The sequence below is a fragment of the Oncorhynchus tshawytscha genome, linkage group LG16 (assembly GCF_018296145.1).
Source record: "Oncorhynchus tshawytscha isolate Ot180627B linkage group LG16, Otsh_v2.0, whole genome shotgun sequence".
NCBI classification, from domain to species: Eukaryota; Metazoa; Chordata; class Actinopteri; order Salmoniformes; family Salmonidae; genus Oncorhynchus; species Oncorhynchus tshawytscha.
This window is the reverse complement of record NC_056444.1, coordinates 8524948-8552795: the sequence shown is the minus strand read 5'-3', so window position 1 is coordinate 8552795 and position 27848 is coordinate 8524948. Positions and strand designations below refer to the sequence as shown.

General features: G+C 40.6%; 1 protein-coding gene across 1 annotated transcript in view; it reads left to right on the top strand.

Annotated features, from left to right (window-relative positions):
• Positions 1-27848, top strand: part of LOC112216466 (reversion-inducing cysteine-rich protein with Kazal motifs) — a 90732-nt gene that overhangs the window by 30470 nt on the left and 32414 nt on the right. Inside the window, exons 3-10 of the mRNA XM_042298731.1 lie at positions 217-291; positions 4513-4549; positions 4843-4928; positions 5010-5057; positions 10404-10437; positions 11109-11306; positions 13636-13900; positions 15830-16003. Coding sequence (XP_042154665.1) covers positions 217-291; positions 4513-4549; positions 4843-4928; positions 5010-5057; positions 10404-10437; positions 11109-11306; positions 13636-13900; positions 15830-16003 — 917 coding nt within the window. The remainder of the gene's footprint in view (positions 1-216; positions 292-4512; positions 4550-4842; positions 4929-5009; positions 5058-10403; positions 10438-11108; positions 11307-13635; positions 13901-15829; positions 16004-27848) is intronic.

The window sequence follows — 27848 nt, the reverse complement described above, 5'->3', positions numbered from 1 at the left end:
CGGTTTGTTTTGTGTAGCAGTGTCACACGGTCTAGAGAGCCAAGTGTGAACCCCTTTGGCCATTTGGAAAGATACTATAATGTTGTTAAATGAACTCAAGATTGATAATGACCATTTAATGATACAAAACCTTTTTACAGAGGTTTCAGATCAAATGTTTGGACTTGGTGAAAACATGTTTTGAATACAATATAACACACTGCTTTCTGTTTTCAGCTCGCCACCATAAAAAGTGAATCCCGTTTGAAGCACCTATTACAGCGATTACCAAGCTACTGCCCTGAGTCTATGGTAAGTGGGGATTTCTGATCTAAAAATAGCTTTCAGTAGCTGTAATAAAGTTGGCTACGAAATCTTTCATAATGACACAGGAAATATATCTGTGGCTATGGCAAAGCTTATAAGCATTTCTCACAAGTCTATTGTACCTGGTCTTACTAAAGGTACAAAGAAGTATCAAAGAAGTATTCAAGAAGTATTATTCAAGAAGTATCAAAGAAGTATTCAAGAAGTATCAAAGAAGTATTCAAGAAGTATCAAAGAAGTATTCAAGAAGTATCAAAGAAGTATTCAAGAAGTATCAAAGAAGTATTCAAGAAGTATCAAAGAAGTATTCAAGAAGTATCAAAGTAACATCAAAGAAGTATGACTGTATAAAGAAATATCAAATAAGTATCAACGTATCAAATAAGTATCTAAGAAGTATTAATGTATTAAATAAGTATCAAATATCTAAGAAGTTTCAAAGTATTAAAGAAATATCAAATAAATATCAAAGAATTATTAATGTATCAAAGAAGTATTAATGCATCAAAGACGTATAAAAGTATCTAAGAAGTACTCAAAAAGTGTGAAAGAAGTATCAAAGAAGTATAAAAGTATCAACAAAGTATCGAAGAAGTATCCACGAAGTTTCAAAGGAGTATCTAAGAAGTATCAAAGAAGTATCAAATAAGTATCAAGTATCAAATAAGTATCAAAGTATCAAATAAGTATCTAAGAAGTACCAAAGAAGTATGAATGTATTAAAGAAGTATCAAAGTATCAAAGAAGTATCAAATAATGATGTAAGAAGTATCAAAGTATCAAAGTATCAGAAAAGTATCAAATAAGTATATAAGAAGTATCAAAGAAGCATCAAAGTATCAAATAAGGACGAAATAAGTATTAAAGAAGTATCAAAGTATTAAAGAAGTATCAAATGATCTAAAGTATCAACAAAGTATCAAAGAAGTATTAATGTATCAAAGAAGGATCAAAGAAGTATCAAATGATCTAAAGTATCAAAAAGTATCAAAGTATCAAAGAAGTACCAAAAAGTATGAATGTATTAAAGAAGTATCAAAGTATCAAAGAAGTATCAAATAATGATGTAAGAAGTATCAAAGTATTAAAGTATCAAAGTATCAGAAAAGTATCAAATAAGTATATAAGAAGTATCAAAGAAGCATCAAAGTATCAAATAAGGACGAAATAAGTATTAAAGAAGTATCAAATGATCTAAAGTATCAACAAAGTATCAAAGAAGTATTAATGTATCAAAGAAGGATCAAAGAAGTATCAAATGATCTAAAGTATCAACAAAGTATCAAAGAAGTATTAAAGAAGTACCAAAGAAGTATGAATGTATTAAAGAAGTATCAAAGTATCAAAGAAGTATCAAATAATGATGTAAGAAGTATCAAAGTATTAAAGAAGTATCAAAGTATCAGAAAAGTATCAAATAAGTATATAAGAAGTATCAAAGAAGCATCAAAGTATCAAATAAGGACGAAATAAGTATTAAAGAAGTATCAAAGTATTAAAGAAGTATCAAAGAAGTATCAAATGATCTAAAGTATCAACAAAGTATCAAAGAAGTATTAATGTATCAAAGAAGGATCAAAGAAGTATCAAATGATCTAAAGTATCAACAAAGTATCAAAGAAGTATTAAAGAAGTATTAGTGTATCAAATAAGTATCAACGAAATTTAAGAATCTAAGAAGTATTAAAAAAGTGTCAACGTATCAAAGAAGTATAAAAGTATCTAAGAAGTATGAACGAAGTATCCAAGAAATATCAAAGAAGTTTCAAAGAAGTATCTAAGTATTAAAGAAGGATGAAATAAATATCAAAGAAGTATCAATGTATCAAAGAAGGATCAAAGAAGTATCAAAGTATCTAATAAGTATCTAAGAAGTATTATAAAAGTGTCAATGAAGTATCAAAGAAGTATAAAAGTATCTAAGAAGTATCAACAAAGTATCCAAGAAGTATCAAAGAAGTTTCAAAGTATCTAAGAAGTTATAAAAGTATCAAAGAAGTACTAAAGAAGTATCAAAGTAATAAAGAAGTATCGAAGAAGTATCAAAGAAGTATCAAATAAATATTAAAGAAGTATCAAGATATCAAATAAATATTAAAGAAGTATCAAGATATCAAAGAAGTATTAAAGTATCAAAGAAGTATCAAAGTATTAAAGAAGTATCAAATAAATATTAAAGAAGTATCAAATAAATATTAAAGAAGTATCAAATAAATATTAAAGAAGTATCAAATAAATATTAAAGAAGTATCAAATAAATATTAAAGAAGTATCAAATAAATATTAAAGAAGTATCAAATAAATATTAAAGAAGTATCAAGATATCAAATAAATATTAAAGTATCAAAGAAGTATCAAAGAGCGGGGCTTGAAACAAGGCTAAACACTCCCCACCCACCAACGTAACTACAAACCTGGAGAGCCCAACTGTTTTTCATCTGCACTGCTCCAAACAGCCAATTAGAAACAAGTCTGTCATTAGCTGGAGTTAAATACTTTGTGTCCTGCTATTAATGAGCCAAAATGGATCTTATTTGGTGATTTTGGAAACGATTTCAGCAGAATATTAGTACTGCTGCTCCAAGGTCCCTCACACCCTCAGACACCACAAAACATCTCACAGCCGTTCCAATGGATTGTTTCCAAGGGATTGTTTCCAAGGGATTGTTTCCAAGGGATTGTTTCCAAGGGATTGTTTCCAAGGGATTGTTTCCAAGGGATTGTTTCCAAGGGATTGTTTCCAAGGGATTGTTTCCAAGGGATTGTTTCCAAGGGACTGTTTCTTGGCATGTTGAGGTCTAATAGTAGTTGTACTTGGAGGGCTGCTAAATTCCACCCTCCACTGCCATTCGTCCTTCATGTTCCCAAATCTTCTTGGGTTTCCCTTCATCACAAATTATGTTTATGGTTCATGTAGAGATACCATTTCTCTCCGTCGGCATCGTAAAGGATGGTGAAGCCTCCTGACAAGTGACTCCTCTGTTTGAGAGCCAACAGACATGAGGGACTGAGCTGAACCTCAGACAATGTCCAGTTTATATAGTTCAGTATCTTGTTCAGGGCTAGAGACAGAGCAGTGAGTGGCCCAGAGAGCATTCTCTATCTCCATGCGTCATGTTTTTTATCCATACGTGCCTGGGATGTTTGTGTTTATTGCTGTGTGTTATTAATCCCACAATATATTACCACAAACCTCTTATGACTTTGTGTGGTTTATATGTCTCTGTTTCCACTGCATAATATATTTTTTAATTAGACGGCAGTCATATAAAAAAATTAATGTTCTCTATGAAATTCAATAGCCCCTGCAAACGCAGTAAATTACAGTATGCTGTTTCACCCAAAGAACCACTAGTTATCTGATATAATTTCCTGTTGAGAGATGAAAGACAAAAACTAAGACAGGATTTCTAGAAATGAACGGACATTCTTACTTTCACTAAGGCCCCTAACAGAGGTCTTCCATGTGGCTCCTTCACTAAGGCCCCTAACAGAGGTCTTCCATGTGGCTCCTTCACTAAGGCCCCTAACAGAGGTCTTCCATGTGGCTCCTTCACTAAGGCCCCTAACAGAGGTCTTCCATGTGGCTCCTTCACTAAGGCCCCTAACAGAGGTCTTCCATGTGGCTCTTTCACTAAGGCCCCTAACAGAGGTCTTCCATGTGGCTCCTTCACTAAGGCCCCTAACAGAGGTCTTCACTCTTTCAAGGCCCCTAACAGAGGTCTTCCATGTGGCTCTTTCACTAAGGCCCCTAACAGAGGTCTTCCATGTGGCTCCTTCACTAAGGCCCCTAACAGAGGTCTTCCATGTGGCTCCTTCACTAAGGCCCCTAACAGAGGTCTTCCATGTGGCTCTTTCACTAAGGCCCCTAACAGAGGTCTTCCATGTGGCTCCTTCACTAAGGCCCCTAACAGAGGTCTTCCATGTGGCTCTTTCACTAAGGCCCCTAACAGAGGTCTTCCATGTGGCTCCTTCACTAAGGCCCCTAACAGAGGTCTTCCATGTGGCTCTTTCACTAAGGCCCCTAACAGAGGTCTTCCATGTGGCTCCTTCCTTTGAATTTTGTCCAACTCCAGAAAAACCTCTGTACGTCAAAACAACCTGTCCTTCTGTTGTGAACTGGGCATTTTCTTCCCTTGTTCTCTTGCTTGTTTTGGCATTGGTCTTCTGTTCATAATGAAATGACCTTTTCTCTCTGTTTCACAGAATGAGCTTTGGATCTGCATCAACTCCACACTACCTGGTGAGCTATGGGGGGAGCGTTTCCAAGGGGATACGGTGCCATTACCGACAAATCCACCTGTCAGAACATAATGCCTCCCAGATGCAAAAACATTATTGCTTAGCTCAACACTTTGTACCCACTGAGCCCACACTAAAAGTCCATATATGTCCACAGTTTAATATGCTGCCCATAAGCGTCTAAATGTTTTACAAAACCCCCCGCAAGAGGATAAAGTTAATCCATACTTTAATTCTGATAATGCTACACCCATCAAGGGTTTGTGGGTAATGTGGACCATGTTTTGTCTACAGGGTCGTCCAGGAAGTCTGATGGTTGGGTGGGCCTGGGCTGCTGTGAGCTGGCCATCTCGGCTGAGTGCCGCAGGGACTGCAAGCAGGTGAGGGAGGAAGTTAGTTTGGCCTGTTGTAGCCTTATCCATTTTGCACATCACCTCATTTCCCATTCTCTGACCCTATAGGCATCATCCAAGACCGACATCACAAGAGTATGCAAAAAAGACACAGAGGTAAGTAAAACAAGGTCATGTTTTGTGTAGTAGTATGTTCTTGAAATTGAGTATCACACATACTGTTGACTTTGAGAGACTGTATTGTAGTCTCTGGCTGCCTTTCCCTGGCCTTTAAAACCTCAGTGCTGATTGGAGCCTGTCTTGTCAAAGGAGGAGAGGAGTGAAGTCCTCTACTCCCGCTAAGAAGATGGCTTAACTCAGAGCCATATATATATATATATATATAGAGAGAGAGAGTCAGGCCAAGTTTTAGAACGGACGCCATTTTAGTGACCATATAGAACTTTATTATTGGATTGTTTGTGATGTAACAGTATGGGAGCGATGGAAATGCTTTTGGCAGTTCTGTGGGTTCTGTGGGTGGCACTGTGTGGTCTTTTCCAAGCATGGGTCCCGGTGTCTTGGGGGCACTGGGATCCAGGGGGGTGGGGGTGGTCTGCTGGTCACTGGGTATACACAACCCAACTTGGGATGGGGAGGGGTTTTAGTGGGTGGAATGTTGGTGAACAATTGGAGGTTTTCTTAGTAGCAATGCAAATATCATGGTACAGCTATATGGACACTCAATCACTACTTTTTAATGGTGAGTTTACAAACATATATAATGATAAATAGATTTGGAACTTTTATCCCATTATGGCAGTTGGTGAAATTACCATAATTACCAAAAGACTGGGGGGGGCAAAATATATTTCTCCCATGGGCAATTTAATTCAAAAGGGGTGGTGATATTAATTAACGGTAATTTTGATCCGAATGTCATTCTCTCTGGCACCAAAAGTTCAAAAATGGTTGATCGGGGACAGAATGCAGTCAGACCATCAAATAATTGGCATATATATTACTCTTACAGAATTTCCACGTGGGCGAGGATATTGGAAATGTATTCAAAGCCTATTGGATGATAACATGTTTTGAACTAAAACAAAATAATTTAGAACAGACTTTTTCTGACATACTGTAGTTAGATCAGATCCCCTTATTGTATGGGACACTTTTAAATGTTCCTTTAGAAGCCATGCAATTCAATACTCATCTCTAAAACAAAAGCAATTCAGGTCAAATAGGTCCATATTAACAAAGGAAATGCAAGAACTAACAGTACAGGTAGATAGCAATAAAAACTGTACCATAGAGGCTCAGACTAAGTTAGAGGAAAGGGAGGGACTTATTCAAGAAAGATCTATTGTAATATATTACAAAAATAAAGCGAACTGGATGGAATATGCACTAAATTATTTTTTAATCTTTAACATAGAAATGCTAGCCCTCCAAAAATTGTACTGAGTCTCCCATGATTCACCAAACTATATTTTGAAAGAGGAAGGAAAGTACTTTAAGAATATGTTTTTGTTTTATTCTCCTCCATCTCCACTAACCGAAGTTAATTATATGGATTTTGTTTCTATTAATAATGTAAAAGTAACAACTGTACAGAAATACTCATGTGAAGGCCAAATTACAGAGGAGGAACTTCTTGGCTCCAGGGCTGGATGGCATACCAGTGGAGGTATACCAAACCTTTTTTGATATAATTAGAGGACCGTTATTAGCATGTTTTAACCACTCCTTGTAAATGGTAGATTATCGAGCACTCAACAAGAATGTCTGATTTCATTATAACTGAAACGGGATCTAAGTGGTAAATATAAAGATCCAGTCCATTAAAAAAATTGGAGACCTCTTACACTTCAGTGTTGTGATGTAAAAAATCTAGCAAAATGCTTAGCACATAGAATTTAAAAAGTAATGTCGGATATTATTCATCCTAATCAGACAGGTTATTTACATGGACGATACATTGGAGATAATATAAGACAAGTACTGGAAACAATTGAACACTATGAAAAATCTGGGAAACCAGGCCTGGTATTCATAGCCGATTTTGAAAAGGCCTTTGATAAAGTAGGACTGGAGTTTATATATAAATGACTGAAATATTTCAACTTTGGAGAATCTCTTATAAAATGGGTTAAAATTATGTATAGTAAAAAAGTAAATAATGGCTACTTCTCAGAAAGTTTTAAACTGTCAAGAGGCGTAAAACAAGGCTGTCCACTATCGGCATATCTTTTTATTATTGCCATTGAAATGTTAACTGTTAAAATCAGATCCAATAATAATATCAATGGCCTAGAAATCCAGGGCAAATCCAGATCCCTCCACAGCCTCATAGATGATCTAGATACTTTTTCCAGCCTCTCTGGATTTAAGCCAAATGATACTAAGTGTATTATATTATGCATTGGATCACTAAAAAATACAACTTTTACATTACCGTGTAGTTTACCAATAAAATGGTCTGACGTGGATGTGGACATACTCGGTGTTCATATCCCGAAAGAAAGAAATTATCTCACTCCAATACGTTTTTATAGGAAGTTAGCAAAAATAGATAAGATCCTGCTACCATGGAAAGGAAAATACCTGTCTTTTTGTGGAAAAATAACTCTAACTCCTTAGTTATATCCCAGTTCACCTTGATTAACTCTTTAGTTATAGCCCAGTTCACCTTGATTATCTCTTTAGTCATATCCCAGTTTACCTATTTTCTTATGGTCTTTCCTACACTTAGTGACCTGTTTTTTATTTATTTATATGAGCAAAAAATATTCCATTTAATTTGGAAAGGCAAGCCAGACTAAATTAAAAGGGCCTATTTATATAATTAATATGAATTCGGAAGGCAGAACTGATTAAATATTAAAGCATTAGACATCTCAATAAAGGCATCAGTCATACAAAAGTTATACTTAAATCCGGTGCTCTAGCAAATTTGGAAGAATGTCTCACCCCATGTTCAAGAATGGCCTTTTTCCCTTTATTCTCACTTTCAGTTATTTGAAAATGAAAATTTCTCCAAAATATCTCTATTTTTAAACTAGCCATAGAAAGTTGGTTGCAATTTCAGTTTAATCCACCAGAAAAGACAGAACAAACAACAAATATTGTGGTTAAAGTCAAATATACTAATTGATATAAAACCATAATTTTTTGATAATGTTTTTAAAAAAGGTATAATCTTTGTAAATGATGTCATAAATAGGACTGGTGAAGTTATATCACACATGCAGCTATCACAAATATATAGAAATGTCTGCTCTACACAAAATTACAACCAACTAATTGCAGCATTACCGCAAAAATGGAAGAGGCAAGTGGAAGGGGGGGAAATTAGGGAACTTGTCTATTGGCCCTGCATTAAAGATAAAAATTGGTTAAAGAAAATTGTGATAAATACAAATATATACCAGTTTCATTTAAGGACCAAAAAATTGTACAGCTGTGCCAGATTGCCAAAAAAGTTGGGAAGAGATTTTCGATGTACTGATTCCATGGCACATGGTTTATGAACTGATACGCAAAATGATGCCAGATTCAAAACTTAGAATTTTTCAATTTAAATTATTATACAAAATTCTGCCAACCAATAGAATGTTATATACTGTATATATGACAACATCACTGCTCTAGAGGAGATCTGCATGGAGGAATGGGCCAAAATACCAGCAACAGTGTGTGAAAACCTTGTGAAGACTTACAGAAAATGTTTGTCATTGCCAACAAAGGGTATATAACAAAGTATTGAGATAAACTTTTGTTATTGACCAAATACTTATTTTCCACCATAATTTGCAAATAAATTCATTAAAAATCCTACAATGTGATTTTCTGGATTTTCTTTCTCATTTTATCTGTCATAGTTGAAGTGTACCTATGATGAAAATTACAGGCCTCTCTCATCTTTTTAAGTGGGAGAACTTGCACAATTGGTGGCTGACTAAATACTTTTTTCCCCCACTGTATATATAAGGGAGCGCCTCCGACAGTTCCCTATGAAATGGCTTGCTGTAAACAAGCAAAACAACAGAGCAGTGAATTTAACCAACGTTTTTATTGATTAGCATTCAGGATATTGTGTATCCAAGTCTTTACTGTGGTGCAGGGTCAACAAATTGCAAATCTGCTTTCACTGGACATCTTCATAGTGTTAATTATCATCTGTTAAATTCACTTCAATCAGTGTAGATGAAAGGGAGGAGACAGGTTAAAAAGTCATGTTTAAACCTTGAGACAATTGAGACATAGATTGTGTGTGTGCCATTCAGAGGGTGAATAGGCAAGACACATTTAAGTGGCTTTGAACTGGGTATGGTAGTAGGTGCCAGGCACACTGGTTTGAGTCAAGAACTACAACGTTGCTGGGGTTTTTTCAACAGTTTCCTATGTGTATCAAGTATGGTCGACCACCCAAAAGACATCCAGCCAACTTGACACAACTGTGGGAAGCATTGGAGTCAACATGGGCCAGCATCCATGTGAAACGCTACCGACCCCCTGTAGAGTCCATGCACCAACGAATTGAGGCTGTTCTGAGGGCAAAAAGGTGTTCCTAATGTTTTGTGCACTCAGTGTACATGTATATGACTCTGGCTTACCTTAGCTAATAGCGTAGCATAGCTTAGCTATTAGCGTAGAACAGCATAGCAATTAGCTTAGCCTAGCGTAGCCTAGCGGCGTGCTAGCAGAGGACTCCTTTCATCTGGCTCGCCTCCTCATTCCAAACAAACAAAAAACAAAGCGGCGGGCTTAATGTTTAGTTTGGACCACGACCAAACTCCCCTCCCCAGCTTTAATAAGGCGCTGGCCTCTTTCATCTTGCCCTTTCATTAATCGTTGCTGCAGGAGCCAAAGCACGCAGCAACACTGGCCTTTATGGTCCTTTATGGTCTTTTATGGTTTTGATGGAAAGAAGCTGTGAGTTTTCTGATGGAGGTTTAACTGTACTGAGGACAGAACAGTGAGTTTTCTAATGGGGGTTTAACTGTACTGAGGACAGAACAGTGTGTTTTCTGATGGAGGTTTAACTGTACTGAGGACAGAACAGTGAGTTTTCTAATGGGGGTTTAACTGTACTGAGGACAGAACAGTGAGTTTTCTAATGGGGGTTTAACTGTACTGAGGACAGAACAGTGAGTTTTCTAATGGGGGTTTAACTGTACTGAGGACAGAACAGTGAGTTTTCTAATGGGGGTTTAACTGTACTGAGGACAGGACAGTGAGTTTTCTAATGGGGGTTTAACTGTACTGAGGACAGAACAGTGAGTTTTCTGATCGAGGTTCAACTGTACTGAGGACAGAACAGTGTGTTTTCTGATCGAGGTTCAACTGTACTGAGGACAGGACAGTGGATGAGGTCTCCATAGAGAGAGAAGAGGAACAGGTTCAGAATATTTCAGATAGAAATGTCATGAATAGAGCTGACTCAATAATGGTTGTTCAGTAATGAGTGTTCAATAATGGTATGTTAGATCACAGAAGTGTTTTTCTTGTCTTTTACAGAAACCACTGCACAGCTGTATCACCAAAAATGAGAGTAAGTTTCCAACATTCTCTACAACAAGATGCTAACCCAAGTGCACCAGTCAGAGTGTGACGTGGCTCAGTTGGTACAACATGGCACTTGCAACGCCAGTGTTGTGGGTTCGATTCCCACGGTGGACCAGTATGGAAATGTGTGCATTCAGGACTGTAAGTTGCTCTGGATAAGAGCATCTGCTAAATGACAAAAAAATGGCTATGTAAAATGAATAAACATGAAATCAGCCCTGCTTTATGAGCCATGTTTATGTGCCTTTGGTCCGCAGAAATGATTTAATCAGTCAGTCAGCCGAGGAATCCCTTATTTGTATTAGGAGCTGCAACACATTGGTGTGAACCTGCCCTGCAGACACGACTTTGGGCCGATTTTGAGGATGTAAGGTCTTGCACTTCCTGAAGTCTAGCAACTGGGAGATCACCTCCAGTGTTCACCATGCATATTTAATCAGACTATTCTCTAGGAAATCCTGGAAGTCTATTGTATTCTGATTAACTCCTCATGTTTGAATGTTGATCATGTTTGCAATGTCTGTCATCTATTTTATGAAGCTAAAGGCGACTTCAAGACAAAATAGTCTAAATAGCCTTAATGATATTTACAATTCCATTGAAGTGAATGGAAAGCATATTGTAACTGTGTGTGTGTGTGTGTGTGTGCTCTGTCAGTGGGCTCGTTGTGCTGCAGCTATGCAGGGAGACACACCAACTGCAGAGATTACTGCCAGGCCATCTTCCGGACAGACTCCTCCCCCACCGTCTCGCAAATCAAGGCTGTCAAGGAATACTGCCAGAGCATCAGCCCCGAGCTCATTGGCTGTGTGGGCAACTACACCAAGTCTTACCCAATCAGGAGCCCAATAGACAGTGAGTATATCTAATACTGACCTATCAGTAGCCCCAGATCTAGTGTGTATCTTGTTTCTGTGTTGCATTCCTCCAATCACTGGCTATGACTTGGTACAGTGCATTCGGAAAGTATTCAGACCCCTTGACTTTTTCCACATTTTGTTACGTTACAGCCTTATTCTTAAATTGATTTTTTTTAAATGACATCATCAACGTACACACAATATCCCATTATGACAAAGCAAAAACAGTTATTTAGAGATTTTTGCAAATGTATTAAAAATACTAAATTAAATATCACATTTACGTAAGTATTCAAACCTTTTACTCACTACTTTGTTTAAGCACCTTTGGCAGCGATTACAGCCTCTTGGGTATGACACTACAAGCTTGGCACTCCTGTATTTGGAGAGTTTCTCCCATTCTTCTCTGCAGATCCTCTCAAGCTCGGTCAGGTTGGATGGGGAGCGTTACTGCACAGCTATTTTCAGGTCTCTCCAGAGAAGTTAGATCGGGTTCAAATCTGGGTTCTGGCTGGGCCAATTCAAGGACATCCAAAAACTTGCCCTGTAGCCACTCCTGCATTGTCTTGTCTGTGTGCTTAGGGTCATTGTCCTGTTGGAAGGTGAACCTTCGCCCCAGTCTGAGGTCCTGAGCGCTCTACAGCAGGTTTTCTTAAGGATCTCTGTACTTTGCTCCATTAATTTTTCCTTCGATCCTCACTAGTCTCCTTGTCCCCGACACTGAGTCCCACAGCATGATGCTGCCAACAACATCCTTCACCGTAGGGATGGTACCAGGTTTCCTCCAGACTAGTCACTTGGTGTTACGAATCCCTTTTGGCCCGTCAGTCTAGGGGGGGATGGAAACGAGACCCGTAACATAACTCATGCAAATCATAATAGTGAAAACGGATAACCACAGACAACATAAATCTACCGTCAAACACTATTGGTTTATTTTTAAACACACGGTAAAGGGGGGCGGGAAAAGGGGTTGAGCTGGACCCAAGGAAAGAAACAAATATCCAAAACACCCCTAAGCTAGACGAGCCTACTTCAATACAGCTAACTAACTAACCAAACATACAGTGGGTCGTCTGCCCAGTTCTACCTAGTGTTCTTAGACAAAGTAGTCCTACGGGTAATGTATGCCCATGGGCGACTGGGCTTGGTACCCCCTTTTTCCCACCATCAAACAAACAGTCAATCACAATAACAAAACAATACTCACAGGGTAACGGACAAAGTGACATGTTGTAGCAAAAACACAAGAGAGATCTCCCTCTACAAGGGAGAGAGAGAGATTGAGACACAGAGAGATTGAACTCCAGAGAAAACAACTGACTGGGTTTTTAAACCAAGGGAAAGGGGATGTGATAGGGAAAAGGTAAAGGAGCAGGTGTCTTCTGATTGGGGAATGATGATTGTCACCTGTGAGGGGAGAAGGACAGAAAAGAAATACACACAGGATACTTGTATCCGTAACACTTGGCATTCAGGCCAAAGAGTTCAGTCTTGGTTTCATCAGACCAGAGAATATTGTTTCTCATGGTCTGAGTCCTTTAGTGGGCTGTCATGTGCCTTTTACTGAAGAGTGGCTTCCGTCTGACTGCTTTACTGAAAAGCTCTATTTCTTGAACTACATTGTCGTATTCGGTGCAAATAACATTGGATTTAATTTACCATAAAGGCCTGATTGGTGGAGTGCTGCAGAGATGGTTGTCCTTCTGGAAGGTTCTCCCATCTCCACATAGGAACTCTGGAGCTCTGTCAGAGTGACCATTGGGTTCTTGGTCACTTCCCTGACCAAGGCCCTTCTCCCCCTGATGGCTTATTTTGGCCTGGCGGCTAGCTCTAGGAAGACATTTTTTGGTACCCTTCCCCAGATCTATCCCTCGACACAATCCTGTCTCAGAGCTCTATGGATAATTCCTTCAACCTCATGGCTTGATTTTGGCTCTGACATGCACTGTCAACTGTGGGACCTTAAATAGAGAGCTGTGTCCCGTTCCAAATCATGTCCAATCAATTGAATTTACTACAGGTGGGCTCCAATCAAGTTGTAGAAACATCTCAAGGATGATCAATGGAAACAGGATGCGATGTGCCTGAGCTCAATTCGAATCTCATAGCAAAGGTTCTGAATACTTATGCAGATGAGGTATTTCTGTTTTTATTTTTAATACATTTGCATAAATGTCTTACAACCTGTTTTTCCTTTGTCATAATGAGGCATTGTGTGTAGATCGATGAGGAAAAAATGTAATTTAATCAATTTTAGAACAAGGCTGTAATCTAACAAAGTGTGGAAAAGTCCATATCCATCCATCTGTCTGTCCGTCCAGGCCTGTACTGCTGCGACCGGGCCGATGAGCCCCACTGCCAGGTGGCGTGCCGGCGGATCCTGCGCACCATGACGACAGAGCACGAGATAATGGAGGGCCTGATCGATGAGTGCGGCAGCCAGCCACTGCCCCAGGACCCGCTGTGGCAGTGCTTCTTGGGCAGCGCCCACCCCCCCACCAAGAGCGAGATGGAGACCTCACCTACCGCCAAGATGGACGGTGCCAAGCTGCACTGCTGCTACAAAGCCAATACCTCACTGTGCCGGTTAGTTGTACTCTGATGAGATGCTTGTAGTGATTACAATGGCTTACAGCTAGTGATAACACTCCCAGCCCGTCACATACTGCTCCCCGCCAGAGACCAGGGTTCAATCCCTGCTTCCACCCTTCCTACATTTTCCTGTCCCCCCCTCTGTTTCCAACTGTCTGAGTAAAGTGTAAAAGGTAACTCCTGAGTGGCGCAGCAGTCTAAGGCACTGGATGACAGTGCTTGAGGCGTCACTACACACCCGGGTTCGATCCGGGAGAACTATGAGGCGGTGCACGGTGTCTCCGGGTTAAGCGAGCAGTATGTCTTGGCGGGGTTGTGTTTTGGAGGACACATGGCTCTCGACCTTCGCATTATCCCGAGTCCGTAGGGGAGTAGCAGCGATGGGACAAGACTGTAACTACCAATTGGGGAGAAAAATTGGGTGAAAGTTAAAAAAATATGTATATATTCTTTTTTTTTTAAACGCCCCCCAAAAAAAAAAAAAAAAAGAGTTCATACATAAATAGATACATTTACTAAATGTATGTATGACACCTGCTCGTCGAACATCTCATTCCAAAGTCATGGTAATTAATATGGAGTTGGTCCCCCTTTGCTGCTATGACAGCCTCCACTCTTTGGGAAGGCTTTCTACCAGATGTTGGAACATTGCTGCAGGACTTGCTTCCATTCAGGCACATAGTGAGGTCAGAAACTAATTTCTTGAAGCTCCCGACAAATTATTTTTTATTTTGATGACGTTGCTTCCAGAGGCAGTTTGGAACTCGGTAGTGAGTGTTGCAACTGAGGACAGACGATTTGTACACGCTTCAGCACTCGGCAGTCCCGTTCTGTGAGCTTTAGTGTCCTACCACTTTGCGGCTGAGCCGTTGTTGCTCTTATAAGTTTCCACTTCACAATAACATCACTTACAGTTGACTGGGGCATCTCTAGCAGGGCAGAAATTTGATGAACTGACTTGTTGGAAAGGTGGCATCCTATGACGGTGCCATGTTGAAAGTCACTTAGCTCTTCAGTAAGGCCATTCTACTACCAATGTTTGTCTATGGAGATTGCATGGCTGTGTGCTCGATTTTATACACCTGTCAGCAACTGGTGTGGCTGAAATAGCTATATCCACTCATTTGAAGGGGTGTCCACATACTGTTGTGTATATATATAGTGTAGATATAAAGGATTACAGTATACAGTATAGTGTAGATGGGGTCTTCCATGATATGCAGGTAACTCATAGGGTTGGTTTCCAGGACACAGTTCTGATCAAAATACATAGAAAGTCTCTGAACATTTGAGTTGATTTTTTTATGTACATTTTTTTTACCCCTTTTTCTCCCCAATTTTGTGGTTTCCAATTGGTAGTTACAGTCTTGTCTCATTGCTGCATCTCCCTTATGGACTCGGGAGAGGCGAAGGTCGAGAGCCGTGCGTCCTCCGAAACACAACCCAACCAAGCCGCACTGCTTCTTGACACAATGCCCACTTAACCAGGAAGCCAGCTGCACCAATGTGTCAGAGGAAACACCGTACACCTGGCAACCGTGTCAGCGTGCACTTCGCCTGGCCCACCACAGGAGTTGCAAGTGCGCGATGGGACAAGGACATCCCTGCCGGCCAAACCCTCCCCTAACCCGGACGAAGCTGGACCAATTGTGCTCCGTCCCATGGGTCTCCCGGTCACGGCCGGCTCTGCGACAGAGCCTGTACTCTAACCCAGAATCTTAGACCACTGCGCCACTTGGGAGGCCAAGTTGATGTTTTTACATGCTTGTGTTGTCTGTCTTTATGTTTAACTCTGTTTGGTCATAAAGCCCTGAGAAGGACAACTTGCTGTGTAAACGTTGGTGAATAAATGATTACATCGGAGGTGCTAGAGTGTGCAGCTTTCCTTTTTCTTTCAAAGTAACTCTGTTTCGTCCCCCACAGGGATATGTGTCAGGAGATCAGCACCAACTGGGGAACTCAAACGTGGCAGGAGTTTGACCAGATGTGTGAGTACAGCCCCGTGGAGAAACCCCTGGTCACCTGTCTGGCCGACGTCAGGGAACCCTGCCAACTGGGATGCAAGGACCTGGGCTACTGCACGAACTTCAACAACAGGTATGTTGCTATACCTAGCTACTATACCAGATTATATACCTGCTATAATATACCTTCTGCACGAACTTCAACAACAGGTATGTTGCTATACCTAGCTACTATACCAGATTATATACCTGCTATAATATACCTTCTGTACGAACTTCAACAACAGGTATGTTACTATACCTAGCTACTATACCAGATTATATACCTGCTATAATATACCTTCTGTACCAACTTCAACAGCAGGTATGTTGCTACTATACCAGATTATATACCTATAATATACCAGATTATATACCTGCTATAATATACCTTCTGTACCAACTTCAACAGCAGGTATGTTACTATACCTAGCTACTATACCAGATTATATACCTGCTATAATATACCTTCTGTACCAACTTCAACAACAGTTATGTTACTATACCTAGCTACTATACCAGATTATATACCTGCTATACCTGTTCAGAGAGTCTGTTCACTAGTACACGACTACACTCTTAGGAAAAATGCTTCCAAAAGCGGTTCTTCGGCCGTCCCAATAGGAGAACCCGTTTTGGTTCCAGGTAGAACTAGGGCTATGGCGGTCATGAAATTTTGTCAGCCGGTGATTGTCAAGCAGATAACTCCCGGTCTCACGGTAATTGACCATTATTTAACATAAACAGGTTTAGCATCTCCTGGCTTCCACACACAGCCTACAAGCCACTAATTCAGACCTTTGGAACATCTACATTTTAAAAAGTCTAATACATCCATGTAATATAGCCTTCACCTTCACAATAAATCCATGTAATATAGCCTACACCTTCACAATACATCCATGTAATATAGCCTACACCTTCACAATAAATCCATTATTTAATTTAGATATGTCTATAAAAACATGATATGATGAAAATGTAGTCTATTTCAGAATAACAAAATAGCATACTCTGAGTTGTTCTTATGTTAGGTCCTGATCTGACTATGCCATATGGCTGTGGGCTACACTCTTTTAGCAGACAAGATTTGCTTAGAATTATTAAAATATTAATATGAATAATTATTTTAATATTAAAGGTTTGAGGTAGTGCATACACGCGCCTATTCTGTGTTGAGCGGTTAACAAAGACACAGGTACTCCTATATGCTTAATTTAGATGTATTTATGCAACTTTAGTTGTGATACAAACGTTGGGCTATATGTTTAGATTTTCAATACATTCTAAGGCTGCATGATGAGACTTTAATGATGATTTGAAAAAATTAGATTGAAAGGCATGAACTCTGCTTTGTTTTTTTGCGCAGGCTGTACACACTTCATCAGTCTCTCATTCACAATTTGACAATGATAATTGATAATGCCTCGAATTTCCTGGTGGTATCCCCTTTGTGTGGCCGTAATGCCCCCTAAAAAAATCCATGCTTTTTGTAGCCAGTGACCGTTGTGCCCTTGGGCTGAATATAATCATTTTAATTCCCTTCTCCATGCGGGCTGCATGCTCCAAAGCACTTCTCACTCACATGGCTCTCCATCACGTGATCGGATCTTTCTCACAGGCTACAAGTGAAGATAGACACATCGGGGACGCAACTGCGCGCGTCCTTATCCAATTCGGAGGCGCATATTGAAGATATTGGAAGAACTGTCCACATTTACGTTTCGTCAGCCATCAAGATGAGTAGGCCTAACGAACAGCAAAACCACTAGCCTATGTCAATCTACAATCCCCATAGTACAAAAATGAAACTATTCTGTGCGAGAAATAAATATTACAAACATAGTCTGGAACAGTTGTGGGATGCGATAGATCCCAAATTAATACAACCACCAGCATCAAAAAAAACATTTCTTAAGCAATGAGACCGTCGCAACAGATCAGAACGTTTAACTTGAAATGTTGATAAATTATTAGGCTATTATCTTCACATTATAAGCACAGCAAAGAGCACATGGCAGTAGGCTATACGTGCAAATGTTCCATTAGCGGCAAAACAACATTATCAGAAGTGACCGCTAATGCAGTAATGCTTTTATTATAAAGGTGCATTTTTTTATGGTGAAAATGATCTTCCCCAAACATGAAATGTATGCCAGTTAGGCTCTACACCCTTTGTAAAGCGGATTAATGTGCTTAAGTTTAAGAAGTTTTTTGGCCACTTTAGTATGATACAAATCTTATCTAGACCTATGGGCTAGGCTATATGAGGTGTGGGACTGTGTTGTTTCATGCCTTATGCTGTGCCTCGTTCACAAGTGATAATAAATTATTCACAAGTGATAGGCTAATATTGTCACAGATCAGACTATTCTTAATGTAATCTTGTCTTTACATAAACTAAATAATATATGTGTGAAATTTGTTTTGATTTAAAACGGACCATTATCATGCACCTGTATCGAAACAAAGGCAGTGGGAAAAAATACATGTAATCTATGCACTTAAATAGTGAATGGAGGACACTTTTCCCCTGGTTCATTTTAATGACAGCCAGGTAGACTATACTCCTGTTGTTAAGATAAGCAATGTGGTTAATATTAGGAAAGTTGAGAAATTAATATAGTAGGCCTAGCCTATAGAAAGCTGATGGGATCCTCCTCTTTTTATTAGTGGCCATCACTCTATTCTCCCGCACTTGAAAAACCTATAGAAATGTTGTGCAACATGAGCTCATGGGCTGTCATAAAGTCTTTGAATAGATTTGAGATCATATTTACATTGATGTCAGAGTGATTAGAGGGACAATAGAGTGCTGAGTTCCAGGCAGTTAGAAAGTTCAGTAGTCTACTAATGATCAGCAGCAGCATCAGAGCATGGAGAAGCCTAATTACTGTGACTAAACGGTCATGTGGAATTTGCCTAATTTCATGACTCGTGACTGCCGGGGGGCGGAAATACGGTCACCGTAACAGCCCTAGGTTTAATTATTTTGGGTTCCATATAGAACCATCTGGGGAAAGGGTTCTACATGGAACCCAATAGGGTTCTACCTGGAACCAAAAGGGTTCTACCTGGAATCAAAAATGGTTATTCAAAGGGTTCTCCTATGGTAACAGCCAAAGAACCCTTTTGGGTTCTAGATAGTACATTTCTTTCTAAGAGTGTGTGACTGATGGCTCTGTGACTGATGGCTCTTTGACTGATGTGTGTTGTGGTCGGCTTCCACGCTAGGTTGTTTAGAGGTCACAGAGAAAGGAGGAGAGAGAAAATGGATAGGGATGTGTATGTGTGTGTGTACGTGTGTGTGCCGTTATACTGTAGTTTATGGTGTTTGCATTTGACCTTGGAGGCCAACCGTGTCACAGCTTGCTGCATCCTGGTCTGGCATGGGACCAGCAGACCCCTGCTTGACACCATCAAAGCCCGGCCGGCGAACACACAGTTCAACAGAACACTCCCCGCCTGTGGACTCATCCCCATCAGGCACTGTCCACAAAGCTACATTTCACCACAAGCCACCCGACATTAGCTTTGTCAAGTTTCAAAAGCGTTGATTTTCCAGGCTGTAGTCAGGGTCAGAGAAAACATCTGATTGGACACTAGGGGATCTGAAGGACGTGACATCATCATGGGCTACAGACTCAAACATAATCTCATCTCTCGACCTCTCTTTGACATCCCCATCACCTCTCTATGACCTCTCTTTGACATCCCCATCACCTCTCTATGACCTCTCTTTGACCTCTCCATCACCTCTCTATGACCTCTGACGTCTCCATCACCTCTCTATGACATCTCTTTGACCTCTTTAGGACCTCTCTTTTACCTCTCTATGACCTCTATTTGACTTCTAAATGTGTGTGATATATTTATGTATCTTTGTCAATTGACTGTAAGGTATCATGTTGTTCAGTAATGGTGATAACCATAATGTCAAGATGATCAAAAAAACATGCAGTATTTACTTTTGAATTGCAGCTCAGCAGTAATCAAACCCTAAAAAGCCCCAGAAACGTTTCATGCTAGACCCCTTTGTAGAGAATGTTTGAAAACAATCCCAAGTATTCCGTGTATTATTTTTCATTTCAGAAGGATGATGAAGACACCGAGTTCAGACAAACAAATTCTGTCTCATTTCCTTTGAAGGAGTCCCAGGGGCCAGCTTTAAGGAGAGCCGTCCTCCCTGAGGGGTTCAAAACCTGGGGTGACAAGTATCGTGAGGGGGGGGGGGCAGCCGGCCACAGTCACACTATGGAAGACAAACAGGGCTAGAGGCAAAGGGGATAGGGATCTCTGAAGTACTGAGAAACCTGCGGCGCTGTGTAGCTACGCCAGCGCTGTGCACTGTCACTGGGCCCTGAGTGCCACACCCCAGGGGCCTGGATCTCTGTGTCCGCGACATAAATACACTTCCCAGCCAGGTCGTATGGAGATTACAGGGGCACCATCCTGTTGACTGGTCGTATGGAGATTACAGGGGCACCATCCTGTTGACTGGTCGTATGGAGATTACAGGGGCACCATCCTGTTGACTGGTCGTATGGAGATTAGAGGGGAACATCCTGTTAACTGGCAGCTCTAAGGCTCTGATGAGGCTGTTCTGTGTCTCAGTGATATCTCCCTGACTGCTTTAGAGCTGGTATTCTTGTCTGCCTCCCTGTCTGCCTCCCTGTCTGCCTCCCTGCCTCCCTGCCTCCCTGCCTCCCTGCCTCCCTGCCTGCCTGCCTGCCTGCCTGCCTGCCTGCCTGCCTGCCTGCCTGCCTGCCTGCCTGCCTGCCTGCCTGCCTGCCTGCCTGCCTGCCTGCCTGCCTGCCTGCCTGCCTGCCTGCCTGCCTGCCTGCCTGCCTGCCTGCCTGCCTGCCTGCCTGCCTGCCTGCCTGCCTGCCTGCCTGCCTGCCTGCCTGCCTGCCTGCCTGCCTGTCTGTCTGTCTGTCTGTCTGTCTGCCAGTCCTATCCGTCCGTCTGTCTGCCTGTCTGGACAATATGCAACTCTTGTCATGGTCCAGGGCTCACCAAGGTCCAAGGCAGGAAGTCTCAATCCACATGCCAATCATTCTGAGAGAAGAGTGGGAGAGGAGGGCTGAGATAAAGAGAGGGAGGAAGGGAGGATAAGAGAGTGGGGGGAAAGAGGTAACGTATACAAGCCCAGGGATGTATTTAACAAAGCTGACCCTGTAACTACACAGATAAACCCCTTCTTATTCTGGTTGATGAAGAAGGCTGAAGTTGAATGTGGGTTCCTGAAAGTATGGACACCATACACACCATGTCTATTTTTAACATGTACGAAATATAATACCCTGCTTGGTGAAAATGTAATCGATTATTGAATAACTAACTATCCTAAATATCCTTGTTTTAACTGAAGCTACTTTACTTGCCATTTTAATGTGGGTCAATGTGTAGAGAGACAGAAAAGAGAGGAGATGGAGAGTAGAAAGAGAGGGACACTAGGAAACCAGTCACTGTAAATAAAAGTGAAGAGGTCATTCAAGTTTACTTTTGGGGGTGGAGTGGAAACCCACTGTGACCGCTACCCATGCATGGAGTCATGCTTGGTTCATGACCTGGAGCTCAGGCATGGCTGTGGTCCCTCTGCTTGTGGCCAAGACCTCACTTTCCTTCCCCTCTCCTCTAACACACACACAGCTTAATTTTCTTGGAATGTCAGAACTTTTTGGGACGTAAACATGTTAGACCGTTAAATATCTAATTTTCCCTAATCCTTACTCTTAATCTAACCCTAACCTTAACCTTACATTTAGAATAGCATTTGAATAAATTCAGGACATTAAACAAATCCTGACTTTTCAAAAACGTTATTGCGTTCCTACCTTGTCAGGACATTGGGATGAATTGTCAGGACATTGGGGTGAATTGTCAGGACATTGGGGTGAATTGTCAGGACATTGGGGTGAATTGTCAGGACATTGGGGTGAATTGTCAGGACATTGGTGTCTTGATAAGTTAAGTAAACAAGAACACAGATACAGACATATACACAGGAGTGGCCAGTGGGATATTTTAAAGGCTCTAAAGTTAACAAACTGACTGAATATCAGCACTTAGCCACATCTAACATCAACCACCGAAGTAACCCCCCTCCCAGGGAAACATACCAATCGTGAAATACACTTCCTACAACTCGTAGATCATTAAAGAAAATAGTCCACCTCCCGGCAACAGGTTTCCTCAGGAAGTAGTCCCTCTCAGCCATTGGTCATTGGCCTCTGTCTCCAGGATGTTTCTGCAGTAGTAAACAGTGGCCATCTGGCTGGCCTCCTTCTGACATCACCATCAGCCACATCCATGTGGTGTTGAGCTGTGGAGACGACATCTGGACACACAAGGCAGAGTGAATATGCATTTCATTAGACAGACAGAAACAGTGTTGTGTCTCATTAGACAGATAGAGACAGTGTTGTGTCTCATTAGACAGATCGAGACAGTGTTGTGTCTCATTAGACAGATAGAGACAGTGTTGTGTCTCATTAGACAGATAGAGACAGTGTTGTGTCTCATTAGACAGACAGAGACAGTGTTGTGTCTCATTAGACAGATAGAGACAGTGTTGTGTCTCATTAGACAGATAGAGACAGTGTTGTGTCTCATTAGACAGATAGAGACAGTGTTGTGTCTCATTAGACAGATCGAGACAGTGTTGTGTCTCATTAGACAGATAGAGACAGTGTTGTGTCTCATTAGACAGATAGAGACAGTGTTGTGTCTCATTAGACAGACAGAGACAGTGTTGTGTCTCATTAGACAGATAGAGACAGTGTTGTGTCTCATTAGACAGATAGAGAGACAGTTTTGTGTCTCATTAGACAGATAGAGAGACAGTTTTGTGTCTCATTAGACAGATAGAGACAGTGTTGTGTCTCACTAGACAGAGAGAGACAGTGTTGTGTCTCACTAGACAGAGAGAGACAGTGTTGTGTCTCATTAGACAGAGAGAGACAGTGTTGTGTCTCATTAGACAGAGAGAGACAGTGTTGTGTCTCACTAGACAGAGAGAGACAGTGTTGTGTCTCACTAGACAGAGAGAGACAGTGTTGTGTCTCATTAGACAGAGAGAGACAGTGTTGTGTCTCATTAGACATATAGAGACAGTGTTGTGTCTCATTAGACAGATAGAGACAGTGTTGTGTCTCATTAGACATATAGAGACAGTTTTGTGTCTCATTAGACAGATAGAGACAGTGTTGTGTCTCATTAGACAGATAGAGAGACAGTTTTGTGTCTCATTAGACAGATAGAGACAGTGTTGTGTCTCATTAGACAGATAGAGACAGTGTTGTGTCTCACTAGACAGAGAGAGACAGTGTTGTGTCTCATTAGACAGAGAGAGACAGTGTTGTGTCTCATTAGACAGATAGAGACAGTGTTGTGTCTCATTAGACAGACAGAAACAGTGTTGTGTCTCATTAGACAGAGAGACAGTTTTGTGTCTCATTAGACAGACAGAAACAGTGTTGTGTCTCATTAGACAGACAGAAACAGTGTTGTGTCTCATTAGACAGATAGAGACAGTGTTGTGTCTCATTAGACAGACAGAGACAGTGTTGTCTCATTAGACAGATAGAGACAGTGTTGTGTCTCATTAGACAGACAGAAACAGTGTTGTCTCATTAGACAGACAGAAACAGTGTTGTGTCTCATTAGACAGACAGAAACAGTGTTGTGTCTCATTAGACAGATAGAGACAGTGTTGTGTCTCATTAGACAGACAGAAACAGTGTTGTGTCTCATTAGACAGAGAGAGACAGTGTTGTGTCTCATTAGACAGATAGAGACAGTTTTGTGTCTCATTAGACAGATAGAGACAGTTTTGTGTCTCATTAGACAGATAGAGACAGTGTTGTGTCTCATTAGACAGAGACAGTTTTGTGTCTCATTAGACAGAGAGAGACAGTGTTGTGTCTCATTAGACAGACAGAGACAGTGTTGTGTCTCATTAGACAGAGAGAGACAGTTTTGTGTCTCATTAGACAGAGAGAGACAGTTTTGTGTCTCATTAGACAGATAGAGACAGTGTTGTGTCTCATTAGACATATAGAGACAGTTTTGTGTCTCATTAGACAGATAGAGACAGTGTTGTGTCTCATTAGACAGATAGAGAGACAGTTTTGTGTCTCATTAGACAGATAGAGACAGTGTTGTGTCTCACTAGACAGAGAGAGACAGTGTTGTGTCTCACTAGACAGAGAGAGACAGTGTTGTGTCTCATTAGACAGAGAGAGACAGTGTTGTGTCTCATTAGACAGAGAGAGACAGTGTTGTGTCTCATTAGACAGACAGAAACAGTGTTGTGTCTCATTAGACAGAGAGACAGTTTTGTGTCTCATTACAGACAGAAACAGTGTTGTGTCTCATTAGACAGATAGAGACAGTGTTGTGTCTCATTAGACAGATAGAGACAGTGTTGTGTCTCATTAGACAGACAGAGACAGTGTTGTCTCATTAGACAGACATAAACAGTGTTGTGTCTCATTAGACAGAGAGACAGTGTTGTCTCATTAGACAGATAGAGACAGTGTTGTGTCTCATTAGACAGACAGAGACAGTGTTGTGTCTCATTAGACAGATAGAGACAGTGTTGTGTCTCATTAGACAGACAGAAACAGTGTTGTGTCTCATTAGACAGAGAGAGACAGTGTTGTGTCTCATTAGACAGATAGAGACAGTTTTGTGTCTCATTAGACAGATAGAGACAGTTTTGTGTCTCATTAGACAGATAGAGACAGTTTTGTGTCTCATTAGACAGATAGAGACAGTTTTGTGTCTCATTAGACATATAGAGACAGTGTTGTGTCTCATTAGACAGAGACAGTTTTGTGTCTCATTAGACAGATAGAGACAGTGTTGTGTCTCATTAGACAGAGAGAGACAGTGTTGTGTCTCATTAGACAGAGAGAGACAGTGTTGTGTCTCATTAGACAGAGAGAGACAGTGTTGTGTCTCATTAGACAGACAGAAACAGTGTTGTGTCTCATTAGACAGAGAGACAGTTTTGTGTCTCATTAGACAGACAGAAACAGTGTTGTGTCTCATTAGACAGATAGAGACAGTGTTGTGTCTCATTAGACAGATAGAGACAGTGTTGTCTCATTAGACATATAGAGACAGTTTTGTGTCTCATTAGACAGATAGAGACAGTTTTGTGTCTCATTAGACAGATAGAGATAGTGTTGTGTCTCATTAGACAGAGACAGTTTTGTGTCTCATTAGACAGATAGAGACAGTGTTGTGTCTCATTAGACAGAGAGAGACAGTGTTGTGTCTCATTAGACAGACAGAAACAGTGTTGTGTCTCATTAGACAGAGAGACAGTTTTGTGTCTCATTAGACAGACAGAAACAGTGTTGTGTCTCATTAGACAGATAGAGACAGTGTTGTGTCTCATTAGACAGATAGAGACAGTGTTGTCTCATTAGACAGAGACAGTTTTGTGTCTCATTAGACAGAGAGAGACAGTGTTGTGTCTCATTAGACAGATAGAGACAGTTTTGTGTCTCATTAGACATATAGAGACGGTTTTGTGTCTCATTAGACAGATAGAGACAGTGTTGTGTCTCATTAGACAGACAGAGACAGTGTTGTGTCTCATTAGACAGAGACAGTTTTGTGTCTCATTAGACAGATAGAGACAGTGTTGTGTCTCATTAGACAGAGAGAGACAGTGTTGTCTCATTAGACAGACAGAAACAGTGTTGTGTCTCATTAGACAGAGAGACAGTTTTGTGTCTCATTACAGACAGAAACAGTGTTGTGTCTCATTAGACAGATAGAGACAGTGTTGTGTCTCATTAGACAGATAGAGACAGTGTTGTGTCTCATTAGACAGAGAGACAGTGTTGTGTCTCATTAGACAGACAGAAACAGTGTTGTCTCATTAGACAGACAGAAACAGTGTTGTGTCTCATTAGACAGATAGAGACAGTGTTGTGTCTCATTAGACAGATAGAGACAGTGTTGTGTCTCATTAGACAGACAGAAACAGTGTTGTGTCTCATTAGACAGATAGAGACAGTGTTGTGTCTCATTAGACAGACAGAGACAGTGTTGTGTCTCATTAGACAGAGACAGTTTTGTGTCTCATTAGACAGATAGAGACAGTGTTGTGTCTCATTAGACAGAGAGAGACAGTGTTGTCTCATTAGACAGACAGAGACAGTGTTGTGTCTCATTAGACAGACAGAAACAGTGTTGTCTCATTAGACAGACAGAAACAGTGTTGTGTCTCATTAGACAGACAGAGACAGTGTTGTGTCTCATTAGACAGAGAGAGACAGTTTTGTGTCTCATTAGACAGACAGTTTTGTGTCTCATTAGACAGATAGAGACAGTTTTGTGTCTCATTAGACATATAGAGACAGTTTTGTGTCTCATTAGACAGACAGAGACAGTGTTGTGTCTCATTAGACAGAGACAGTGTTGTGTCTCATTAGACAGAGACAGTTTTGTGTCTCATTAGACAGATAGAGACAGTGTTGTGTCTCATTAGACAGATAGAGACAGTGTTGTGTCTCATTAGACAGAGAGAGACAGTGTTGTGTCTCACTAGACAGAGAGAGACAGTTTTGTCTCATTAGACAGATAGAGACAGTGTTGTGTCTCATTAGACAGATAGAGACAGTGTTGTGTCTCATTAGACAGACAGAGACAGTGTTGTGTCTCATTAGACAGACAGAAACAGTGTTGTGTCTCATTAGACAGACAGAAACAGTGTTGTGTCTCATTAGACAGACAGAGACAGTGTTGTGTCTCATTAGACAGACAGAGACAGTGTTGTGTCTCATTAGACAGACAGAGACAGTGTTGTGTCTCATTAGACAGAGAGACAGTTTTGTGTCTCATTAGACAGATAGAGACAGTGTTGTGTCTCATTAGACATATAGAGACAGTTTTGTGTCTCATTAGACAGATAGAGACAGTGTTGTGTCTCATTAGACAGAGACAGTTTTGTGTCTCATTAGACAGAGAGAGACAGTGTTGTGTCTCATTAGACAGACAGAAACAGTGTTGTGTCTCATTAGACAGAGAGAGACAATTTTGTGTCTCATTAGACAGAGAGAGACAGTTTTGTGTCTCATTAGACAGATAGAGACAGTGTTGTGTCTCATTAGACATATAGAGACAGTTTTGTGTCTCATTAGACAGATAGAGACAGTGTTGTGTCTCATTAGACAGATAGAGAGACAGTTTTGTGTCTCATTAGACAGATAGAGACAGTGTTGTGTCTCATTAGACAGATAGAGACAGTGTTGTGTCTCACTAGACAGAGAGAGACAGTGTTGTGTCTCATTAGACAGAGAGAGACAGTGTTGTGTCTCATTAGACAGATAGAGACAGTGTTGTGTCTCATTAGACAGACAGAAACAGTGTTGTGTCTCATTAGACAGAGAGACAGTTTTGTGTCTCATTAGACAGACAGAAACAGTGTTGTGTCTCATTAGACAGACAGAAACAGTGTTGTGTCTCATTAGACAGATAGAGACAGTGTTGTGTCTCATTAGACAGACAGAGACAGTGTTGTCTCATTAGACAGATAGAGACAGTGTTGTGTCTCATTAGACAGACAGAAACAGTGTTGTCTCATTAGACAGACAGAAACAGTGTTGTGTCTCATTAGACAGACAGAAACAGTGTTGTGTCTCATTAGACAGATAGAGACAGTGTTGTGTCTCATTAGACAGACAGAAACAGTGTTGTGTCTCATTAGACAGAGAGAGACAGTGTTGTGTCTCATTAGACAGATAGAGACAGTTTTGTGTCTCATTAGACAGATAGAGACAGTTTTGTGTCTCATTAGACAGATAGAGACAGTTTTGTGTCTCATTAGACAGATAGAGACAGTTTTGTGTCTCATTAGACATATAGAGACAGTGTTGTGTCTCATTAGACAGAGACAGTGTTGTGTCTCACTAGACAGA